The following is a 22,348-nucleotide window of genomic DNA, read 5'->3' as shown; positions in this document are numbered from 1 at the left end:
AGGGTGTATTGCAGCCCAGCTTTAAAACATTCCCCCTCCAGGCAACAACCACACCTCTTTCCAAAGGCTGGCCCAATTAATTGGTTAATTACTATCTAAATGTGAATGGTGTTATGACCTGGCTTTGGGAACAAAACCAGAGTTTTTGTAGTAAATGAGGCCACATTTCAAACTCTTTTGTCCTGCCTGACCAAAGTGGAGAGGCTCTCAGAGGCTGCACAGGAACCCGAGGCCCTTAATGTGCAGCTCAGCAAAGAATTTTCCTCCAGCTCTGCAGCAGCACTAAAGAAAGTATGAAACTGTATGGACTGTGGCCATGTCTTAATTCCACATCAACAGTGCTGTGAGTGATGCTAATGGGGATCCTAACAAGCCCTTTAAAAATCCTAAAAAGCAGCCACACAGCACCTTCCAGCTCCCACACTCCAGAAAGGCAGCTCAGACTAAACCACTGATCACCACCGAAGCAGGAATTGCTGTTAGGAACCATTTAAGAAATCCAAACACTACCATTGCTACCAACACATTTTATTATTTCTCCATCAGATCTCAGCTTATCCTGTCCCTAACAACGTGCAGCTTCACAACTGCAAACAGTCCTCAGATCAGAAGTACTTCCCAAGCCTGTCTGAACCCTTCTAATGAAATACAGAAACAAAAAAATGGACACAAACAGCAATGTTTAGACACTGTTTAAACATAAAAAAACATCCCTGTTTGCTCCATGACCAAACACTGGCACAACTTGCCCAGGGAAGTTGTGGAGCTTTCATCTGTGGAAATATTCCAAATCCAGCCACAGCCCCAGCCCAGAGCAATCTGCCCTGGCCACACGTGGCTGAGCTGGGGGGCTCAGTGATGCCTGCCCTCCTCACCTGCTCCCCATCCCACTGAATCCAGCTTCCAGAGAAACACTGACAGTACCCACCTCAGGACAGTCTATTGTAGGCATGCACTTCCCTTCTTGAGTCAATCAAGCAGATTGTCACCCTTCTCTTCCACAGGAAGGGGAAAAAGAAAAAACAAATCCCCAACACAGTAAAAAAAAAAGCACTACAGATAAGGGTCTGAGGTAGCTGCTGTTAAGATCAGGGCACAGCAATGACTCCTAAAAATGTAGTTTTTCTCAGCTGCCACACTGGCTGAAATTAAGGGTGACCCAAATCTTGGCAGTCTTCAAGAAGCACAAAGAACAGTATTTTCTTCAGGGGCAGCTCAGTAACCTCCTCTCCCTGGTAGATGCTCCCTGCATCTCTCCCCCCACGTTTCCACTACATGTTCTATGCTACCAGTGCAGCAGCAGAGAACACCATGGAGGCTGATGAGTTTAAATAAATTTGTACCTGCAGCACCGTCAGCCAATACAAGTCATGATTTTTGTGTTTGTTTTCTCAGTTCCTAATTTTTCAGATGATCTTGTGTTTTTCTTCATTTAATACAATTACAGTTCTATGTTCTCAAAGACAAAAGTTGACAGTCATGTGTCTTGGTTCAGGAGTAAAATTATCAGTTATCTATAAACACAACAAAATGGGAATTAACCCATCAAAATGGCTGTCAAAGCAGAGGAAGGTGCAGACCCCCAGGCTCCCCTGTGCACCTCCCTAAGTTCACTCCTTCACTGAGAGACCTCTGACTTCCTGTGGATGCTCAGCACACACTCATGAGATTCTGAGATTAGTGATGGGACAAAATACAGCTCCAGTAAAAGAAATGGGTACTCACTGATGAACAGCATTGCAGGTGTCACAGCACTGTGTTCTGAAAGCCCAGTAAGATGTTCAGGTAGACTTTACTGCTACAACTGAAACCAAAACCATCCTCAGCTCCTCTGCCCTTCCCAGAACACACCTGTTCCTCCTGACACAGCACACCCCAACACTGCTAATGCATCCACATCCTCTCTGCTCCAGGAAAATGGCATTTTAGTTTGCATGGGGACCACATGCTATTAGATGCACCCAATTATGTGGTGAGAACTTTGACAGAGGTCAGCTGTTGTATCTGGGACTTTTCTTCACAGCCAATTTCTGTGATTTCTCAGAAGGAACAAACCCACAGCAGATCAAAGCACAGGACTGTAACAGTCACTCGGGAAAGAAATGAGGTCTGCCTAAAAGCACATCAGCCAGCACATCCCAGTACCACAGTTCCTTCTCCCTGCAGTAACTGGACACATTGACAGAGGCTGAATCCCCTGCCAAGCAATAAACAGTGTAAGACACAGGGACACCCAAAGTGATGAACAGCTGCTTTGTTTTCAAGTTGGTGTGGAAGAACATACAAGGAAAAAATATAAGTGATAGAGTTCATACCCAGATGAGTTTTTAGGGCAGAAGAACATTTTTTTTAGTTAAAATTATGAGAAGTCCAAGACCAAACTACAGTATTGTTCTGACTGGCAGATACTGATGTTCATTCTGAGTTTACAAAACCTGCACATTAAACATAAACCCACTTGCTACGTACCTTAGGATCAAATTATGTATAAAGATGAAAATATTTAACCAACTGCATGTCTCTCACCTGCTGACCTGCACAGTGTGGCCCCACAAACAAAAGATTAATGAGAGGTGTCCTTCATCCAGGAGGAACTGCAGGTTTGGTGATTCTAAGTGCAGTTGCTGACTGCAACTTAAATGAGACATTTCAGAACCATTCATCAGAAAGAATTCAAATCACACAAAGAGTCACCAAAACAATTTTATTTCCAGTGTTTAAGTAGGTATGCACACAGGCATGATACAGGTTTGGATTCATTAGGTCTTCATGCAGAATTATATTCTCAATAAAAGAAACCAGTTCCATCCAGTATCCACTATCTACACGCCTATGTTACAACATTTATATCAAATCTGGTATCTGAAGAAAAGATACACATGTAATATGTACAGTTAAGTTACTTATTTTACAGAAAGATTAGAAATTCAAGTCACATAAAACTCAAAATCTGTATTAAAATTGGAAATATAAAACTCCAATATTTACTGGAATGCCTAAGGAATGGAAGCTCTGTAGCCACCTGTGTTAACATTTGTAAAATGTAATGAAACTCATTAACAGTAAAATGCATTTATTTGTTTGTAATAAGTTTCTCTAATTTAGCAATATGGCACCCTAACAAACCAAATGAATTTATAATGAGGCACTTGTTAGTGACTAAACCAAAAGAACAATTTTCCTGCATACTAATGCCAGGCCAACTCTCAGTCAGAAAACCATGTATACACTACACAGCATGTTGCATCAGATGCTTTGTTCAACATTTGTATGCAGCCATCAAATATACTTTTTCTTAAAATATATATATATATATATACTTTAACTTTAGTGTTCTTCTGGCTGTGGTAATGCACTGTGAAGACGTTCCACAGAGCACATCGATGAAACCAGCCCAAATGAAGGCTGCAGAACAACAACAGTACAGGAAAAAAAATATTTATATATGTACACACACACACACACACACACACACACACACGCAGAGTTACTGGGAAGTGTAAGGGCAAGTTAATGAATTGCTGCAGTGGACATATCTCCCCATTTCAAAGATACTGGTAAAATCGAGATCTAACCACTTGGGTCCCAGACAGTTTATGAGGATGGGCATCAACTGCTGGGCTGAAGTTGTTTTTGTTCATGCTCTGATAATTTTCACCATTTACCTGGTCTGGTGGCTGAAATGGTCCCGAAGGTGGTGTTCTATTAATTAAAGTCAAGCTGCTGGAAGAGCTGCCTTCATCTGCCTGCATCTCTGCAGATGAGGGCAGCTCTACCTTTGATACCTCTGCTAAGTTAGTGTTCTCAAGTCTGGGCTTTCCAGTTTCACCCGTATTAAGGTCAGTTGTGCTAGTGCGTAAACGTTCTCGTGCAAGCCAGTCCGAGATCGAGAGGTCCTGGGCTGGACATTTTGGCTTCAACCGAGTCACAGCTGAAAGCTCAGATTCTTTCTCTCTGCTTTGACTTGGTTCTTGAGCTTTCCAAGCATTCAGGACACTTATTTCAGCAAAATCCCTCTGCCCTCCAAGTGTGTGCCTTCGCCTGATATTCTTTCTCTTTGCAGTTTCTGCAGAGTTAGCTTTTTGATTCCCAACTCCAAACATATCATCAGCAGATGATTTGAGTCGCAGCTTTAACCTGTCTGTAATCTTAAGTCTCCACGTAGGTTCTTGTTTGTCAGCCTCACTTTTGGCTGATGTAGCTAAACTGCTTGTAGATCTTCCTTTTTTCATGATGTCAAACATTTTGGTCACAGTAGGCAAGTCCTTCTCACTCTTGGCATCCCCTGACCCCTCGCTGTCTGTTTTGTGCCGCGCAGACTTTCTCCTGGAGAGCGTATCGCATTCAATGAGTTTGTGTGAGCTGAACAGTCTGCGGCTCTCTAACTTTGGCGTGGAACTTCCCTCAGTACAACTTACTTCACTTTCCTCAGAGTTCCTCCGACTGGTCTTCACCGCTTCTGGGCCTTTCCCTTTGGACAGCCTTTCGGCAGCAGCGCTGGTGGCAAAGACAGGGAAGTCGCTTTCACTGTCCGTCTCCATGGGACGCCCTTCGCTGATCAATTCGCTTCTTTCATCATCTGCATCTTCTCCCTTGCTTTCTGTCACTGACTGCACCTCAGGGCTCAGCATACTGGCATCTAAACCAGTCAGATACATCGTAGATGAAGTAGTTGAGTAATCTGAGGTGATGGAGCTGACATCAGCTGCTAAGAACTCATTGTGTTTAATTTCAGGGCTGGCTACTTTTTTGCATGAGTATCTGTGCTGGGAAGCCTGGGAGGAAGTGCTTAGCATAGTGCCAGAGTCAGACACTGTCTCCTCAACCTGGGAGGAAGATTGTGACATAGGCATTTTTGGGCTATTCTTCTGCACGGTTTGCAGACAGTTGATATTTGATGATTTTGTACATTTTTCATTGTAAGGCAGTGAAGGTTCCTCTGTCAGGATATTTTCCTTCTTTAATGACTTCTTTTCATCCTTTACAACATTCACATCTTTTTTACTGCTGTTCTCTTTTTCCTTCAGGACAAACATCCTTTGTTTTCTCCCTATCTCTTTCTCTCTTTCATATTCCCCTTTAGCTGTGTTCTCTTTTGCTGTGTCACCACGAGATTGTTCTGCAAGCTCCTTCTTGAAAAACACATTATCCAACTCATCCTCTGAGCTACTTGGTTGTGGTTTCTCTTTAGTTTTTTTCCGCTTGCGACTAGCTGCTGCAAAAATGGAGGACACAAGCAGTTCCTTGCTATACTGATCTTTTCCAGAACCCCAAGAACCCTGTTAAAAAAAGGGAGAGGGCATAATTAAAGTCAAAAAGCTTGAAACAATTTAAAAACACATCCTAAGCTTCACAGTAGGAAGTGCATCTTCATTCAGGAAACATTTACATGCTCCTTCTGTAGTTGAAATGACATTGCCCAATAAGTCAATTTCCTTCCTGAGCATTCCACTTTTTATCTGAGTCCCTTCCACTTAGCCAAGACTGGTTTGTGTATACTATTTAGTTTTTGACTGACTAATAAAGCAGACCCCACTACAGTAAGAAAACCTTCTCAAGACTGGCTTGCAAGTGCTTCACAGATGCCTCACAATCCCTCCTCCTTTCAAGGTCTTACCTATTCAAAAAGGCTAATTGCTCCATTTTTCAGTTCATGTTTCAGAATGAGTTTGTAAATGGTGGTACCAATTAATTACTGCCAATAAAATCAATGTTACTCATTACTAGTTTAAGTGTGGAAAATTAAAAAATAAACTTCCTTATTTTAGAGGAACTTACTCTTAAAATGGCACAGAAACACTAAAAGTACAAGACACATTATTCCATTTTATGAATTAAAAACTATTTTCAATACTCTATCATTATCACCTTTCCTACTTAGAGCCTCACTGCTACAGGCAGTGTGATGAGGTATTCTGGAAATTGGGCTGCTTTGAGGAAATAGCTGAGCCACCAAACATCCTCACAGAGCAGCTGTGTTGGCATCTCCACAATGAACCAGAAGGATGCTCTGAGTCCTGTTCCCAGCTCCCAGGGGGCATCAGTGCCACAGCTGGAATGCAGGCCAGCACAGAGCTGTGCCACAGCCTCACTGAGGTCAGCTGGGTGCTGCCTGTCAGCCTATGCTACACACACCCAGTGTTTGAACAACAGCCCAGGAGACAAGGGCTTGTCCACATGAGGGACAAACCACATGTGTCACATGAGGGCTTTGTCACTGAACTGGGGACTGAACCAACAGCCACGTTCCAGCCTTGTTCCCCTGTTTTGTGAGGAGTTCCTCCCCAGCACAGCAACACTTCTGAGGGAGATTCTGCAGAGCTACCTTTAACCACAGCCTTTGCTTTCCCTCTAGAGGAGGAGCCGTTACCTCCTGAAGAACAGGCTGAATTCTAGTATAAAAGTATACTTTTCTCAGTGAAACAGAGAAACATAAATTCTCTCTGTGAGTTAGTACTATGCCAACAACAGGGAGCATGCTATATACATTTAGTACATTTTTTAATATACATTTACCACTACTAAATAAGATGCAAAAAGGGGGTAAGGTAAGAGCTCACATTTGTGAGAGCTTGGAACAAAGCTGTTGCTGTGTGCAGCTGACTGCTTTGGTAGATGCAGCTAACTGCACACAAGTCCTTTTCCACTGATTGTAACACTTCAAAAACAGGTTATGAGAAAACAGTACTCAAAAATTTCTACATAAGCTCTATAGTACACCTGCATTATCAGTTATTTAATAAAGGAAGCATCTAACAGATTTCAGAAGCTTGTAACTATATGATATAAAAAAATTATTTACCTTAGATTTTGCTGAGTCACTAGTAGCTGAATCTGTGGAGAAATTCAAAAAAATTCTGCTCAGTTCTGTACAACTTTTTAATTGTTGCTACAGACAATGCTGGACTTATGAAAAAGACAAGCACAGAACAAGATGTGAAGCAAATTAAAACCAGAACAGAGTGAATAGTCAGAGCTCACAAAGATGCAAGCTGCACCACAGAAAGCCACCGCCATGAAAGGATGCTGTGAATTGTAGGCAGAACCAGCTCAATGATAGGAATGGCAAAGGAGCCCTGTTCTTCAAAATAAAAAACAGAAATACTAATGTTTATTCGATGCTTTAAGTATACAGCCCCTGCAAAACCGCAGCTGAGAGACCTTTTCAGGATGGCACTGTGTACTCTCCTGAGATTCAGGATACACAAAGCAAAATTGGGGGTCTTTGTACAGTTGGCTTCCTAGCTACAAATCAATGTTCTTGTAGTCATACTCTTTTTGTGAGGTTTTAAAGGAATTAAGTTGTATTTTCTGTGTAAATCCCCAATTATACATCTCTCTCCACCTCTTACTACATACAGGTAAAATTTTATTTTTAAATTGTCTAGATGTCAGCAGCTACCAGTTTTGTACTTTCCCACAAGAAGCGCTTTTATGAAATGAAAAATGGACACCATAGTTTCACTGTCTCGCAAAACCCAAGATTATACAATTATAAAGGGGGTAGGAAGGGGCTAGCACAATGACTAAAAACCATGAACTTGGGACTTTCTCCCTGGGAAGAAAGAGCTGAGCCCCCTGCCACACCCCTTTTTGACACATGGCTAATGCTTTATGACTAGAAAGACTGGTAGACCATACCATGCTATTTCTCCTCAGGGTCTGCTTCAGAGATAACAAGAAACAGCAGAAAAACTTTTAAAAAGTAGCATTGATCTGTTTAAAAGACTCTTAAAAGAAAATTTACAGCACAGATCAACTTGGGTTTTATTCCATTTACAAGAAACGGGGGTTTCTGCAGACAAGGCAGCTACAGTGTGGGCAACAGTCCTCCTTCTTCCTACAGTTCCAGTTGTCCATCAGTGACATCACAGAATCCACTAATGACATCACCGTGTGATAGACTCCTCCCACTTCGCCTGTTACAACATCAGGACAAAGTGACTGTTTCAGTAAGTGCTGAACAACCCTTTGAAAACTGAAACAAAAGCTACAGACGAGGGATAACATTCGTGGGATACAACATGCTGGGTTAGTGCAATAGTAGAGTGAAGGGAGGAAGGGAAAAAGTCACCAAAAAAGAGCCTTTAATGCTTATCCTTAGCCACGAAAGAGGATGGCATTTATAAACAGAAGGAAACCAGCTTTAGTATAAACATACTGCAACATACTAAAGTGTCCATCACTTGACAAGAAAATATAACTCAAATTTTTGCATTCCTAACGTTGGCAAGGAGCAATATTAGAACACCACTGAAGATCAGTCTTTCTGCCATCACAACAAACCACTTTATAGCAGCGTATCTGCTTGACCTCACGATGATGATTGCATGGATACTGTGAATAAATAAAATACTATGTGCAAGCCTCATCTTTTCATGATTAAATTCCTGTTAGACAAAAAAAGTCTTCCAAATTGTATCATGCATGATTATCAACAATTCAAGTCTTTAAGAAATGTTAAATGATCTTTTGGAAAAAAGGAAAACATTTTATTAGTAAAAGAAAATAGGAAGAGAGAGTTACACTGAGTTAACAGAGTAGGTTATTCTAGCCTATGGATTAACACTGTCCAGGCAAGAGTTACCTGATACGTCTCCAGGAGATACTCCCGTTCTTCCAATGTTGGTGAGTAAATGATCTATGTTTGGCACTGGCTGAGATTCTACAGTGTTTTCCTCCTGAACTGCTGTCTACAGTTAATAAACAAAGATCTCTTCATCATCGTTTCACAAATAGTTCATTACGATTCAACAGCATTTAGAAAACTGCATTATTCACCTGAAGAACACGAGGAAAGCGTGTCCTATTTTCCTTTATGCTTTTAAAACAAATGCATGGCTTGCTTTTTAAAAAAAGAATAGAATTCATTACTACAAGGACTGAAAAGCTATAAAGGTGCTTCTGAAGAGCAAACCATACAGTGACATAGTAAAAAATATACAGGCATTCTAGAGTCAGCAGAAGCAGATTCTAAACTAAGGCAGTTGGAATACAAGTATTTATGCCATAATACTTACAAGAGGTTCTTCAGCATCATCTTCTGTGAAAAACCAGTCATGCTAAAAGTTAAAATAAAGAAGGTGAAAACCCCACAGAAATTCAAAACCCAAATGTGGTACAATCAAACATAGATTTTACTGAAAGTGAGAGTTTGATGGATAAATACCAGACCCAAACTGGCCCAATGAGAGAAAAGCGGTCAGATCTGTGCACGATGTTATTTTTTCAATAATGAAATGCATCCACTTACTTTTTGGATGAGTGTTTCTACAATTTTATATTGGTCTGGCATGTGGGTAACCATGTGTGTCATGTTATCATCAGATGTCCTCACAAGTGTTGGACCAAATACTATTGCCAGGTTTCTTGGTTCCATCTAAGAAATGAAATATTTCCACATCATACATTTATAATGAGAAAATACAGTAATATAGGCTAAGTATATTAACACAAGACTATTAAAATATATGAGAACCATTTAAAACAAAGACATGAAAGAGTTTTTTAAAAATACATGACTCAGATAGGATATTACACTACAACAAAACTCTCCTATATGCAGCTGCAAGAAATATACCCAACGCTTCTGCAATTAAGAATTCCAGCCTTCCTTAACCTACTGCAAGCAAATGGCTCCACAAGGACAGAAAACTCAAGAACCCAGACATATTCTTTACACTTTCAGGGGGATCTTTTTTTCTTTCCTTGAAGAAACACTGCTGCTTGGAAACACTGATGTTTTCAGAATTTTTTGTTTTGCAAAAAGGCATTGATAGTTCCCCGTTTTTCTCCTGAAAACATTTATATGACACACACACAAAATTAAGCCGGTAGTCAAATACTGTATTATATCTACTGACAAAGACCCCATTCAATTTGCACCAACTTCAGAGGAGGTGGCAGAACAAACATCATGGGCCCAAGACATCTATTTGTGAGACAGGCTCAGCATTGTGTGATCAGGTCATTAGTTTAGCAGTGAATTAAGTATATAACTAATGTTATATCTGTGACAAATAATTTCAAGAAACAGCAGCAGAACTTACCTTCTATTTTTGCTTACTTCTTTTAAGTTAAGAGTTTACTGTTCTGGTATAGAATAGACCAGCAATATACAGGAGGCAAAGAATTTGTGCTTACCAGAAGTAAGTTGCAAACATGACACAAGCCCCTAATGCTCTCTTGAACTGTGTCTTTTGACAAGTCACACAATTGTAACAACAGCTCATTGATCTAGCCTTGTATATTCAACAATATTAACAGTATTTAATAACATTTATACAGCCCACCAAAACCATAAAATGATGGAGAAGCTTCCTTTAGGCACTGCACTTAAAAATGACATTCACTATAATTTCCTTATAATACTGTCTGTAATTTCACTAAAGTTTATAATCTGTTGAATTTTTTTTTAATGAACACACAAATACTTTTCTTTCATATTTAACTGGAAGGTATTATTTGTAGGACCTACCATATTCAACTGATCTTTTAAATTATTTAAGATGATTTAAATGATTTGGCCACAGGCTTTTCTATATACCATCAATTATATCAAATTTTTCCTGTACCCTGCACATTGGTAGCCAAGCTACCACGTTATCTGCCCTGAGGTAAACATCCATAAGCACACCCATATTATAAACAGCTTTGCACTCAGCTACCCCTCCCTGAGAGCTGAAAAAGGGGACACTATTATTAGCATTTACTGATGGACTACAGCATGTAGAGGAGCACTTAACACAAACCACCTAAATTACAAAAAGTTATACTTAGTGGTGGAAAAAGATCGAGTAGTGATGAACTACCACCATTTATATTATGAATCTTCCTTCTTAAAACCAGCCAAACAGCATCTATAGGTTAATCATTTAAGTAACTATAGCAAGTCCTAGTCTTAAAAATCTCAAGCATCCATAAGCCAGGCTTCAGAGAAAGCTGATGTGACAACGTCTGTCAGCAGGTTTATTCACCTGTGCCCTGCCCAGGCACAGTCTTACTGGGGTCTAGACTGGATTACAGAAAATTTAGACTGGGGATAAATTTAGGATGCAAGGAGTTAAAACTGACTACCAGTCTAAATAAACCTAATTCACACTAAATGTGCATATTCTGCACGAGTACTTAGCCTATTACAAAAATTTTCTCCACATAACAACACTCCCTCATTTCATCTACAACAATAAATTATCACCTTAATTAGAAATGATCCTGCACAAAAATAATACTTGCGTATTATATTATATATTATTATATATATTATAATACATAATAATACTAATGAGACAAACCAAAATATGTTATATGTTTCTTTCTAATACCTTGTTTTTTTCTGAGTTCTCTGCTACTGTCTTCAGGTGTGCAGAAAGAAACTTGAGAGTCTCATAATGGTGTTCAGGTAAATCATGAATCTGAAACAAACAATCATTATTCAGAACACTGAACATTTAACGCTAATTTGGTAGTGCACCTACAACACAACTTATTTTAGTTTACCAGTCTCTTCAGTGTTTTCAGACGCTCAACAGGATCTTCTTTTCTATTTGCATCTATAAAATCTGCATATTTGTCTGTTAAAAAAGCAGAAATTATATAGGAGTTTTTAGATCTATATGTGTATGCATATAAACCCCCATCTGCCAGCCCTACTTCTCCCCTGAATACTAGTAACATACATAAAAGAATGACCTCTGGAAGTCATAAATTAGCCCATTATAAGTGTATGTCATATTTTGTATGACAGTAGGGGAAAAAAATTAGCTTTCATTGAATACTGCAATAGCAGAAATGAAAGTTTTACTCTTTTGGTTCCATATTCATAATCCCTTCACATCACAGAAATTATATTTACACCTCTCATTCCTAAGATGATCACCATGACTCCCTACTCTTTAGGAAAGACAACATTTAATGCAGAGTGGGGATGATTTCCCTAAATTTTCTCTCAAATCATCTGAATGTTGTAAGACAACTGTTCAACTGCAATTCCTAAGACAAAACTGTAGAGAAAACAACCCACCGTTGGTGAAGAGGGGCTCTGGGAGCTTTCGGAAGAAGGATTTCAGCAAACTGCTGATCACGTTCAGGTCACGCCATTTCTACGTGTTTAAAAGAAAAGGTCAGACATGCTTTATACTCCTATGATCACAACACAACCAAAAGTTTTGGGGATTTTAATATGAAACTAGTGTGATTAAAGACTTACATCATCATGAACATCAATGTCAGTCATTCCTTTGTTGAGCTCTTCTTGCATACTTGAGATGGCAGCATTATTTCCAGGCACTCTGTAAATACCTGTGTACTCAAGACCTCTTTCTTCAACCAGTTTGCAGCATATATCAACAATCAGTGGAATATACTGAAAAAAAAGAAGAGTTCTGTAGATAAGTAAGTGATTTAAAAGGTATTTTACATTCCCAATGAAAGAAAAATTCTACTTCCATACTTTGTTGGTATGAGCTGGAGGACAGTCATCAAGTCTAACACCAAATGTTCCAACAGCAGAAGGCTTCTTTTCAAATGTCTTCCTCATAATGCTTGGAATGCCCCTCCATGTCCCTTTGTCTTTTGGTGGGCTTGTCTCATCTTTTGTTGTTAGGACAGTGGAAAAAAAAGAAAATAAAGAAGAAAAATAAGAACATTTATGCCACAAAACCAACTGTAAATACAGGTAACAGATTTGCAAAGAGCAAGTGATACCTGCTGCGTTTTCAGCTTTTACCAGCCTAGCTTTATGCAACAACTCATTAAACATTAATCTGTCTTAAACACAACTTCTGTTACTCTTCTGTGGTTCAAAAGATAAATCTGAACATACTCACACCCTGGACTTAGAAAAGCAAGGAGGCGGATGCTACTGTGGCATTTTATCATTCTAAGACTAAAAGCAGATAAACTACTAAATTTAAACTTGATATTTATATAAACTACTAAAATTTTTAAAAATTGAAATCTACATTTATTATCACAACACTATGTCTCCATGGAATCACACTGCTGCACGAAATACCCATCAGATTCTAGAGCCATGCTCACACTTGTGCAGACTTACTCATTCCTTCAGAAATTATCAGATTTTAGTCACTCCTTAAGTAATTCCAAACATTACTCACTTCAAATATTCTCTATCCAAAAATCAGATTAAAAGTTCAGTTGCTCTGTTTACGTCTCCTATAGAATTCTTGTAACAAACTGCAATTCCCATTTATCTTACACTGCAAGTCATCTAACACAATAAGTACTTCTTTCTTATTTCTGGAGATATTCTTTCAGTAGATTTGAGGTTTACCCAACATGTGCCATTTAGTTACATGTGTAGCTTTGCAGAAACAAAGAGACATTTTTTGGCAACAAAACCCAGAATTCACCAACAGCTTAAATTCAAGACTGAATCACTCCAAAGTGGTTGATCAAAAGTGGTTGCATATCCAGTTGCTTGAATTTGTACACAATGTTTTTTAAACAACAATCTGATGTGAAGTACTATATGTCTACACACTATGTATGGGAAAAAAAAAAAAAGTAAAAAAAAAAGAAAAAGAGAATAAAAAAGAATAGATAGCGACATTTTTTGATGGAGCTCAGATACTGATTCAAGTCTGCAGTGCCAGCTCATCATACTTTTTTAGAACTCAGGAGGCATTAATTTTGTTCTGAAAAAATAATACAAGTTCACTCCTGTGTTTTAAAAATTAAGACAAAAAAATCTTTTCTATACTTCGGAAGCACTTTAGTGGAAAAATTTACCTTATCAGTTCTGAGTCAGCAGGACACAGCAGTATGAATTACACACATAATTATTTCCAAAGATTGGCAAAATTTTGCTCTCAAGAAGCTTAACACCTGTGTTTACTACTGTTAGCCCGACATAGAGCTGAAGGAAAAAAATCCATAAAAACTTTTTGAGAGGGAACTAAAATAAAAGTTTCAGGATCTGAGATTAAGTAGTTCCTAGAAATGAGCAATTAAAGCTGAAGCCTAAAACCCCTGGGCTAATACTTGCTTTGCATCTGTATATTAATGAATTCAAAAATATCTGAGAAGGGCACTTAGATGGCCTTGCACTGGGGCAGAAGGGAACTACAGAAATACACAAAACATACAGACCTTTAGTGAGAAGCTTCCTTTCTGTCTCATCCTTAGGAGAATGTGGACTCTGAGTCCTCTGTTCTGCTTTAGTTCCAAGTAGAGTCTGTCTGATACTCAGACTCTGGCGAGGTGTTTTGGGAGATGGTTCTGTTTTGCTGCTTGAAGAACTGAACAAGAGAGGCTACTTCAGTTGAAAGAAACTAAATAAAAACTCTACAAAGACCACTGGCACCATATAATTCACCCACCTCATCATTGTACTGTACTCTTTAATCCTTCGACTAATTAGATCTCTACTAGTAACACCAGTATCCTAGAAAATAAATTGAGAAATACTTTATAATGTAATAAAATAGAAAAAAATCCTTTCAGAATATGATTAACTCTTCTGGTAACCAAATAAGTATAGAATTCAACAATTCAGTCCACTTAAAAAAAACCCAAACCCTCAACCAAACCAAACATCCTAAGAGGCAGTTCCTGAGAACAGTAAAGACCAAACACTGAAAACAACAAGGAAAATGAAAGTGAGTAATTACAAAGCAAGTACTGGTATTTACAGGGTTTTTTTTTTTTCAAAGCAGTATGATCTAATTAATACCTCTTAAACTGAAAGTAAGTTTAAACAGAAAAAATGCAAGCAAATGCATATTACTACTCAAAATAATCTAATCCTGCGTGCACATAGTACTTAGAGAACTAATTGCTACTACAAATACAGCTGAAAAAGACAAGAATTCAAATCTGCTTTTTGTTCTATCTGTGTAATATTTTGGATAATTATTTTGAATCTGAGTAGATGTGCATGACCACAGACATAAAAATATTCCTCTGTTGCTCATCACTGCAATGAAAACACATTGGACAATATTGGGACAGATATTGATACCTTATGTACAACAGCAGCTATTTGCCTTTGGCAATAAGCATTGACTTAATTAACAGAAACATCAGCTTTTAATCAGAGAAGCAGGCTTCTTCAAAGTTTCATTCTTTAACTACTGAGAAACTCTTCAAAGTGTACTACTGCAGACACTCTGCAATGCAAATCTGAAGGGGGACCACACTGGTCCTAAATCTGCAATTATCTTTTTAAAAAGCTTAGGTGTTTTTGGCAGATCAGTTTACTATAAAGTGTATCTTTAGTTAAATCAGCAACAGCATTAAGTAATTTATTTCAAACATCTGTTTTCTGAATTTGATTCCATTGACTTTTTTAAACTCTGTTAATTTACTCAGTACCCTTCCTTTCACCTCATTTTCTTTTATGTTCCGGTTCAAACCTGGTCAACTGGTTAATTAAAAGTTAATTCTTCTGTTCAAGTATTAATTACAAGAAAACACAATACATTTTTAATTAAAATGCAAAAACTACAACTTCTGCTTTAAATATTATAAAATCACCTTGTCATTTAAGTTGCTGTTGTCTTGTATTGCTTTAATCCACGCTAACATATTATCTCTGTCCTCAGCCTGAAACAGATACTCGCGGTCTGATGTGGTGAGTCTGAACACATTCTTCCTCTTGGTTTCACAGTATGAGATGTCTATCAAGCAGGCATTGATGCTTATAGGTTGTTCTTCCTCAGAGAGGGTCACTTGTTCCTTTTTATCCTTGTACAAATACAGGGAATGACCTCGAAGAACAACATACAGTTGCTTCCATGGCCGAATGCTCCCACCAACTCGCTGAAAAACAGCAACCAAGGTGTCAGATTGCTTACTTGTTACAGTGCCCCTTTCTGGATTGCAAAACTACCTCCAGAAGTTTTACAAAGAAAAGCTATCCACCTGGCAGAATGACTACACAAAGTGGGATTCACTCTTGCTCTCCATGAGAGGAGTGAATTGTTCCATAACCTGCCCTCCCAGACCACCCACTTGAGTGTGAGTTCACATGTGACAGCAGGTAAGAAACAGAATGAGACCATTTCTGGTCCGGTGTTTAGGGAACTCTTGCCCATGCCTTTTAAACTGCCTCCAAGTCAGAATGGCATTTTCACACCACGACAATTCCACACACCCAATTTTCCCTAAGCATCAGTCTATATTGGTGCAGCAGGTTAATTTGAACTCAACTCCACAGCATTCACAAAAATTACAACTTTTTTCATTATCAGGAAAGAGGGGAAAAGTGCAACTACACCTGCCAAGGGACTGCTTCCTATTATTTATTTAGTCATTAGAAATTAGTTTACTTCAACAGATGCTTTGAAATGTAAAATTAAAATTAAAATTTTGAAATAAAAATTAAAAATTAAAAATAAAAAGTCTGGAAAGCAGTCTGTAGACAAAGCTGAGGAATTTACTGAAGTCAATTTCTAACAGATCTAAAATTTTTATGTTCTTATTGATGATATTATACCCTCCAAAAAAATAAGAAAACCTAAACTGGAAGGCCTGAAGTTTCTTATCTTAGTTTGTCACCAGCTTGGCATTTGTCCTAGGTTAAAACCCCAAACATGACAGGTACCTTTCCTTTGTCTGTAAAAAGCTGCCGAAAATGGAGCCATCCTTCTTTGGAGGCATCACCAAACACCTCTGAAGAAGAATCTTTCCGGGAACCAGAGTCTTCTGAAGATTTCTGGCTGTCTGGGACCTAGGGCAAACACCACAGAAAGAATTCCACAGTGTAATTCTATAGGCTTTTGCCTACAGTTCCTACATTCAAAATGTTTCTCAGTTTAAAAATGTCCCCAGGAATATAGTCCCAGGAAAACAATTTCTGAAGTTTACACACAACAATAGTGTGTAAACTTGCACATGCCTTACACATGCCAAGAATACTTTGAGAAACTTCACAATCTTAGACTCTCATTAGTGAGTTTTCACAAAAAGCCACCATGTTTAATATGCTTTGTTTACAGAGAATGAGGAAAATGAAAATCAAGGACCATGTGATGGGTCCAGGGAAAAGAGACCATGTTTACTTTTATGATGCATACATCAGCAACTTGATCAGTAGCAATTCCAATAAACTTCCTGTCTGTTTAGCACATCACTTCATAAAACAGACCTGTACAATTCAAACCATTTATCACAGCAGTATGGGTAATGTTTAGGAGTTGTTATACATATATATTTACCTACCTTAATCCCCTTTAAACTAGACACATGCTTAATGGATCTGTGGGAAGAAAAACAAATGTTAAAATGAGATTTTAAACACTTAAAAAAACAGATGTCCAAATTAAGTTAATTTTTCCATGAACTCACGATTTTCCCTCTTCTCTGTAGTCATCCAGTCCTTCATCATATGACTTTGATCTCTCTGTTTTTGTAGCAGGCTGGCTATCCAGGACACTAGGCCGGATGGATTCTACAAAGAAATAGATATTTTTGAGTATGCAGGAACTTGAATTTATTTTTGTGATTTATTTCAAGCAATGAAGTGTCTACAATTTTCACTCCTGATTTCCAGAGTGTGAAAGGAAAAAAGTTGCAAGAGAAAAAGAATGAAATCAACGCTCACCATGATCATGTGAAAGTTGTCGCCGAATTAAAGGGATTGGAGATGTAGGACTGGGAGGAACAGCTGTTATAGCTGGTGCTTGAGAAGCAGATGCAGAAATAACAGCAGAAGCAGGAATGTGTGCAATATCATGGTCAATACTAGGACTAGTCGGTTCATCTACAAAGGTAATATGCCATATATTAACATATTAAATGCATTAATCAAATGCTCAAATCAAATAGCTGTCTGAACTTCTCATTACTGGGATATCAGATATCTTAAACACGAAGTCATTCTAACAAACAAAAGGGTCCATTTAATTCACACTGTCAAATGTACTCTTTTTTTCATTAGGAGAAGCTTGTTTAATTTCATAGGGATGATAATTGTACATTAGAGATAAAGGCAAAAAAAATCAATTTTGCTGTGTGCAAAATAAACAGGAATTATTTGGTAATCTTAATCTCTCAATATTATTTGCAAGTAGAGATTTTTGTTTGCATGCATAAGCAAAACCCACACTCCTTGTATCAGTAAGTTTGAGCTCAAGAGACAGACATCTACAATAAAACAGGGGCAGACTATCAAAAGCCATTTGATTTACAGTGTTCAAATAAAACAGTCAAGTTACAAGCAAACAAAAAAAGCATTTTAAACAGCTGTCTAGCATTCAAAGAACCAATCCGCCCATCCTCAGTACATTCAAATAAAGAAGCAAGTACTTAGAGCTTTAAAAGATGGGACTATTACATACCAATCAGTTCTTCCACTAATTGTTCATAGAAACGACTGCATGCCATACATGCCCAGCACCTCTCAGTCTCAAAAGCCACAAGGGTCATCATGAAAGATTCCAAAAAGCTTTAAATATTCTGGTATTTAACATGTTCTTTACAAGATGGAAGAAGCCAAAAGATGCGTTTTCCATCATTTTGAGAAAAGAGCCATAACGTCTTCTAGAGCACATTGCTAGCACTAAAAAAATCATTCTACTTCACCCTCTGGTAGAGAGAAAGGGATGGAAAAGAAAAAGAATCACGAGCAGGGGCTGAACTGTACTGCTGTAATGAATATGAATGTACTCTAGGTGCTAAGAATTGTAATATGCAGGGCTACTGAAAAGCCTATTGAAACCAATGTTCACTCACAGACAGAGGTTTATTCTTTGCTTTGTGCGAACACAACTGCGTGTGCTGCATTGTGCTGTTCCAACAGTCACTAACAGTTCTCTTAAGGCAGCACTTGTACCATCAAAATTTGGCAATGTACAGAACAAGGCAATAAACAAAGCACAGGATAGTTTAGCAGTAACATGCCTCTAAATTGTCTGGTGTGAAAAATATAATAACTTTAAAAGTTAAAAAAGTGTATCCCAAAAAACCCGGCTGCAAACTAGAAATTTTAATAAAAAGGAAAAGCAACAGAATTCACACTGAACCCTGATGCTACAATTAAAAAATCTCCATGTTTTACTTCCATCCAAAGTGATAACTTAGAAGCATTTACAGATGACTTCACCACAACAACTAGGACACAGGAAAAAGCTCAGCTGTACTTCAATTTCAAACCTACAACAGCTCAATTTCCTATTTTTTTTAATGTGCTGAGCTTCCCTGAAACTAATGTTGACTAAGGAATATAATCACTCAATCACTGTGCAATTGATTGAGTTATACCACGCAGACTGAAAGTGCTCACATTAAAGTTATTTATGTTAACAGACATATCTCAAATGTCATAGTCTCTACTCCCAAAAGTTATAAAAACACTGGCACTTGAAATAGATCTGTGCGAGCTGCGAACACAAACATGTCTGGCAACACTACAGCATTTCCCACAACACTTAAATCCAAGAATTCAGATGAGGAAGAACAGTTTGTAAGTCTCTGAAAGCAACAATAATTATTCAAATCATTATTACTTCACAGTGGATCTAATTCGCAGATGAATCAAAATTAAAGTTGTTTTAGAAATATGCAAACTTTAGAGGAACTGCAAATGACATTGGTATAGGAGAGGCATAACTATTCAGCCCCAGAAGAGGCTGAAGGTCAGCCAGCAAGCTTTTATGTAATATAAAGTGATGATGGTGTAAATCATGGCATACACCATAGGAGTTTCTGCCTATTAATTCAATGTACTAGTAAATGCCACTGCTGCTGTCCAGTAAGAAACAAAATCCAAACAACCACACATATTCCTTGTATTCTGATCTTTCTTCCAAGTGCTTGCAATATTTGTTAACCTTTTCAGTTTCCTTGACTGACATATTTGCACCCCAAAACTCCTCACACAGCATGTGAATGGATGTGTTCAGCTCACCCATCAATGAAATGACTGTGTCCAAAAAGCAGTGAAGTGCACAGAACAAACAAGCCAGAAGAGAAACCACACAAAATAATTCTCTTTCAGTTTGCTACCTCAAATTACTGGCATCTCTTTAAATATTTGCAACAAAAAGGTCAAAGACTCCATGGAAAAGATTATTCTGGGAGGTACTGAAAAACACCTGGAGGACAATGCAGTCATTGGTCAGAGCCAGCACAGCTTCATGAAGGAAAGTCCTGCTTGTCAAACCTGATTTCATTCTGTAACCCACTGATCTAGGAAAGCCAGCAGATTGAAGCATTTTGGACTTCAGCAAAGCTTTTGGTACTGTCTCTCACAGTGTCCTTCTGGAGAAAGCATCCAGCTCACAGCCCTGTTACACAATGGGTGACCAAGTGGATCATGGGCACCAAGGGTTACAGTGAATGGGGTGACCCCAGACTGGTGACCTGCCACTGATGGGGTTCCACAAGGATCCATCCTCAGCCCAGTTCTCCTCCACATCTTCATTTTAATCACCCAGACACAGGACTCAAAGTAATACCATGCAAGTTTGCTAACAATATTAAATTGTCAACTCCTGTCAAGGGCAGAGAGACCACTGACAAGTCAGAAAGCTGAGCAACCATATAAAGTTCAACAAGGGCAAGTGCCAGATTATTCACCTGGGATGGGGCAGCCCTGGTGGTGTGTAGAGACTGGAGAGCTGTGCCACGGAAAGGGACCTGGGGGTCCTGGTCCATGGCAAGCAGGAACCTGAGCCAGCAGTGCCCTGGGGCCAGGAGGGCCAACCCTGTCCTGGGGGGCATCAGGCACAGCATGGTCAGCAGGGCAAGGGAGGGATTGTCCTGCTCTGTTCTGCCCTGGGGCAGCCTCACCTGCAGCACTCGGGGTAGTTCTGGGTGCCATAATGTAAGAAAGAGATTAAACTGTTGGAGAGCATCCAAAGGAGGGCCACAAGGATGGTAAAGGGTCTGGAGGGGAGCTGTCTGAGGTCCCTTGGTCTGTCCAGCCTGGAGAAGGGGAGGCTGAGGGGAGACCTCATTGTGGCCTTCAACATCCTCACAAGAAGAGGGGGAGACACTGATCTCTTCTTTAGTCTTGTGACCAGTGACAGGACTCAAGGAAACAGCACAAAGCTGAGTCAGGAGAGGTTTAGGTGGGATATCTGGAAAAGGTTCTTCATTCAGAGGGTTGATGGGCACTGGAACAGCTCCCCAGGGAAGTGGTCACAGCACAAAGCCTGATTTGGAAGAGTTTGGACAATGCTCTTGGGCTCATGGTATGATTCTTGGGGTGTCTTGCACAAGGCCAGGAGTTAGATTCTGTTATTCCAGGACTACTTTATGTTATACTTTTCAAATACAATCTGTTCTGCATTTTAATCTATGAAGTGACACAAGAGATTGGCCATCAGAACCAGCACAACAACAGAGCCTCTCTGGCCAAGGGGGGGATGTCACTTGCGTTTGCACGAGAGTGCAAGCGCTCAACAGTTGCAACTAATGATTTTCAGGAAGAGCCCTAAAACACAAAAACATGTATGGGGGTAAGACACTGAAAACTTGTAACACAACACAGCTCCAACCACAGCTCCAACTGACTGATCCTCTAGTTAAGGCACAGAGACATTTGTGTATCACAGTAGGCTTGTATTGCCATGCAGCTGGAGGCTGAGGACCTACAAAGATAGAGAGCATCTGCACACAATGTAGGTGAGGTGAAAAAAACCTGATACAGACAAGTTTTATACAGAATGGGTTCAGAGGCAGAACCAGATTTCAAAACTGAGAATTCCATGGGCAAGAAAGCACGACTAACAGGACATACTATCCCCTCTATGTGAATGAATAAGTAAGTATTAACCAATTTATCAGCTACTCAAAGAAACTGACACAAAATCACTGAAAAAAACCACAGATCTGTACTATAACCTATTAAGCTGCAACAATACAATTTTATCATGATTAGTATAGCATTCCATGTGTTTGTTTAGCCCATCTCCTGAGCAGTCCCTTAAACATTAAGGTTTGAAAGGAACAACCTGAACACAAAAGGGGGCACATTTTGAGAGCCTCAAATGTAAGTTAAACGAACCACAGAATTATTCAGGTGGAAGGAAGCCTTGGAAGGGCTCTTAGGCTCACATTCTCCAAAGGCAGTGATAATGCTGAATTCAGACCATATTGGTGAAGGCTCTTACCCAATAAGTGCTAAATAGAGGGGGAGATCTCCCTCAGTATTCTGGTTGTGTTCTTTCTTATTGATACAGACTAGGAGAGTCTAAGGCTAGTGTTGCCAAACTTAATAAGCATCTCCTATCTCCTCTCAAGATCATGAACATGAAACAAGATGGTCCTGAAGAACATCACTTGTAACCAGCCTTCAGGCTGAACATGAACACTTAGGCACTACCTTCAGATGCATTTCAGTGGGTTGCATGGACAAGTATGGGCTGAGCTGCACTGGAGC

At 39.1% G+C, this 22,348-nt stretch overlaps 1 protein-coding gene across 4 annotated transcripts in view; it reads right to left on the bottom strand.

The window, feature by feature from the left end:
* Positions 1–2,690: 2,690 nt before the first annotated feature.
* Positions 2,691–22,348, bottom strand: part of ARHGAP21 (Rho GTPase activating protein 21) — a 113,224-nt gene continuing 93,566 nt past the window's right edge. For all 4 annotated transcript variants that reach the window (XM_059493718.1, XM_059493727.1, XM_059493736.1 and 1 more), the window contains 17 exons: positions 17,567–17,725; positions 17,311–17,413; positions 17,185–17,221; positions 16,568–16,693; positions 15,499–15,783; positions 14,343–14,407; positions 14,113–14,261; positions 12,452–12,591; positions 12,209–12,364; positions 12,023–12,101; positions 11,500–11,573; positions 11,325–11,414; positions 9,254–9,379; positions 9,021–9,062; positions 8,588–8,693; positions 6,803–6,834; positions 2,691–5,279 (listed from right to left, as the gene is read on the bottom strand). In XM_059493718.1, coding sequence (XP_059349701.1) covers positions 3,546–5,279; positions 6,803–6,834; positions 8,588–8,693; positions 9,021–9,062; positions 9,254–9,379; positions 11,325–11,414; positions 11,500–11,573; positions 12,023–12,101; positions 12,209–12,364; positions 12,452–12,591; positions 14,113–14,261; positions 14,343–14,407; positions 15,499–15,783; positions 16,568–16,693; positions 17,185–17,221; positions 17,311–17,413; positions 17,567–17,725 — 3,503 coding nt within the window. In that variant the 3' untranslated portion in view covers positions 2,691–3,545. The remainder of the gene's footprint in view (positions 5,280–6,802; positions 6,835–8,587; positions 8,694–9,020; positions 9,063–9,253; positions 9,380–11,324; positions 11,415–11,499; positions 11,574–12,022; positions 12,102–12,208; positions 12,365–12,451; positions 12,592–14,112; positions 14,262–14,342; positions 14,408–15,498; positions 15,784–16,567; positions 16,694–17,184; positions 17,222–17,310; positions 17,414–17,566; positions 17,726–22,348) is intronic.

This window comes from Ammospiza nelsoni, chromosome 1 (assembly GCF_027579445.1).
Source record: "Ammospiza nelsoni isolate bAmmNel1 chromosome 1, bAmmNel1.pri, whole genome shotgun sequence".
In the NCBI taxonomy this organism is placed as follows: Eukaryota; Metazoa; Chordata; class Aves; order Passeriformes; family Passerellidae; genus Ammospiza; species Ammospiza nelsoni.
This window is presented reverse-complemented; position numbering and strand designations above follow the sequence as displayed.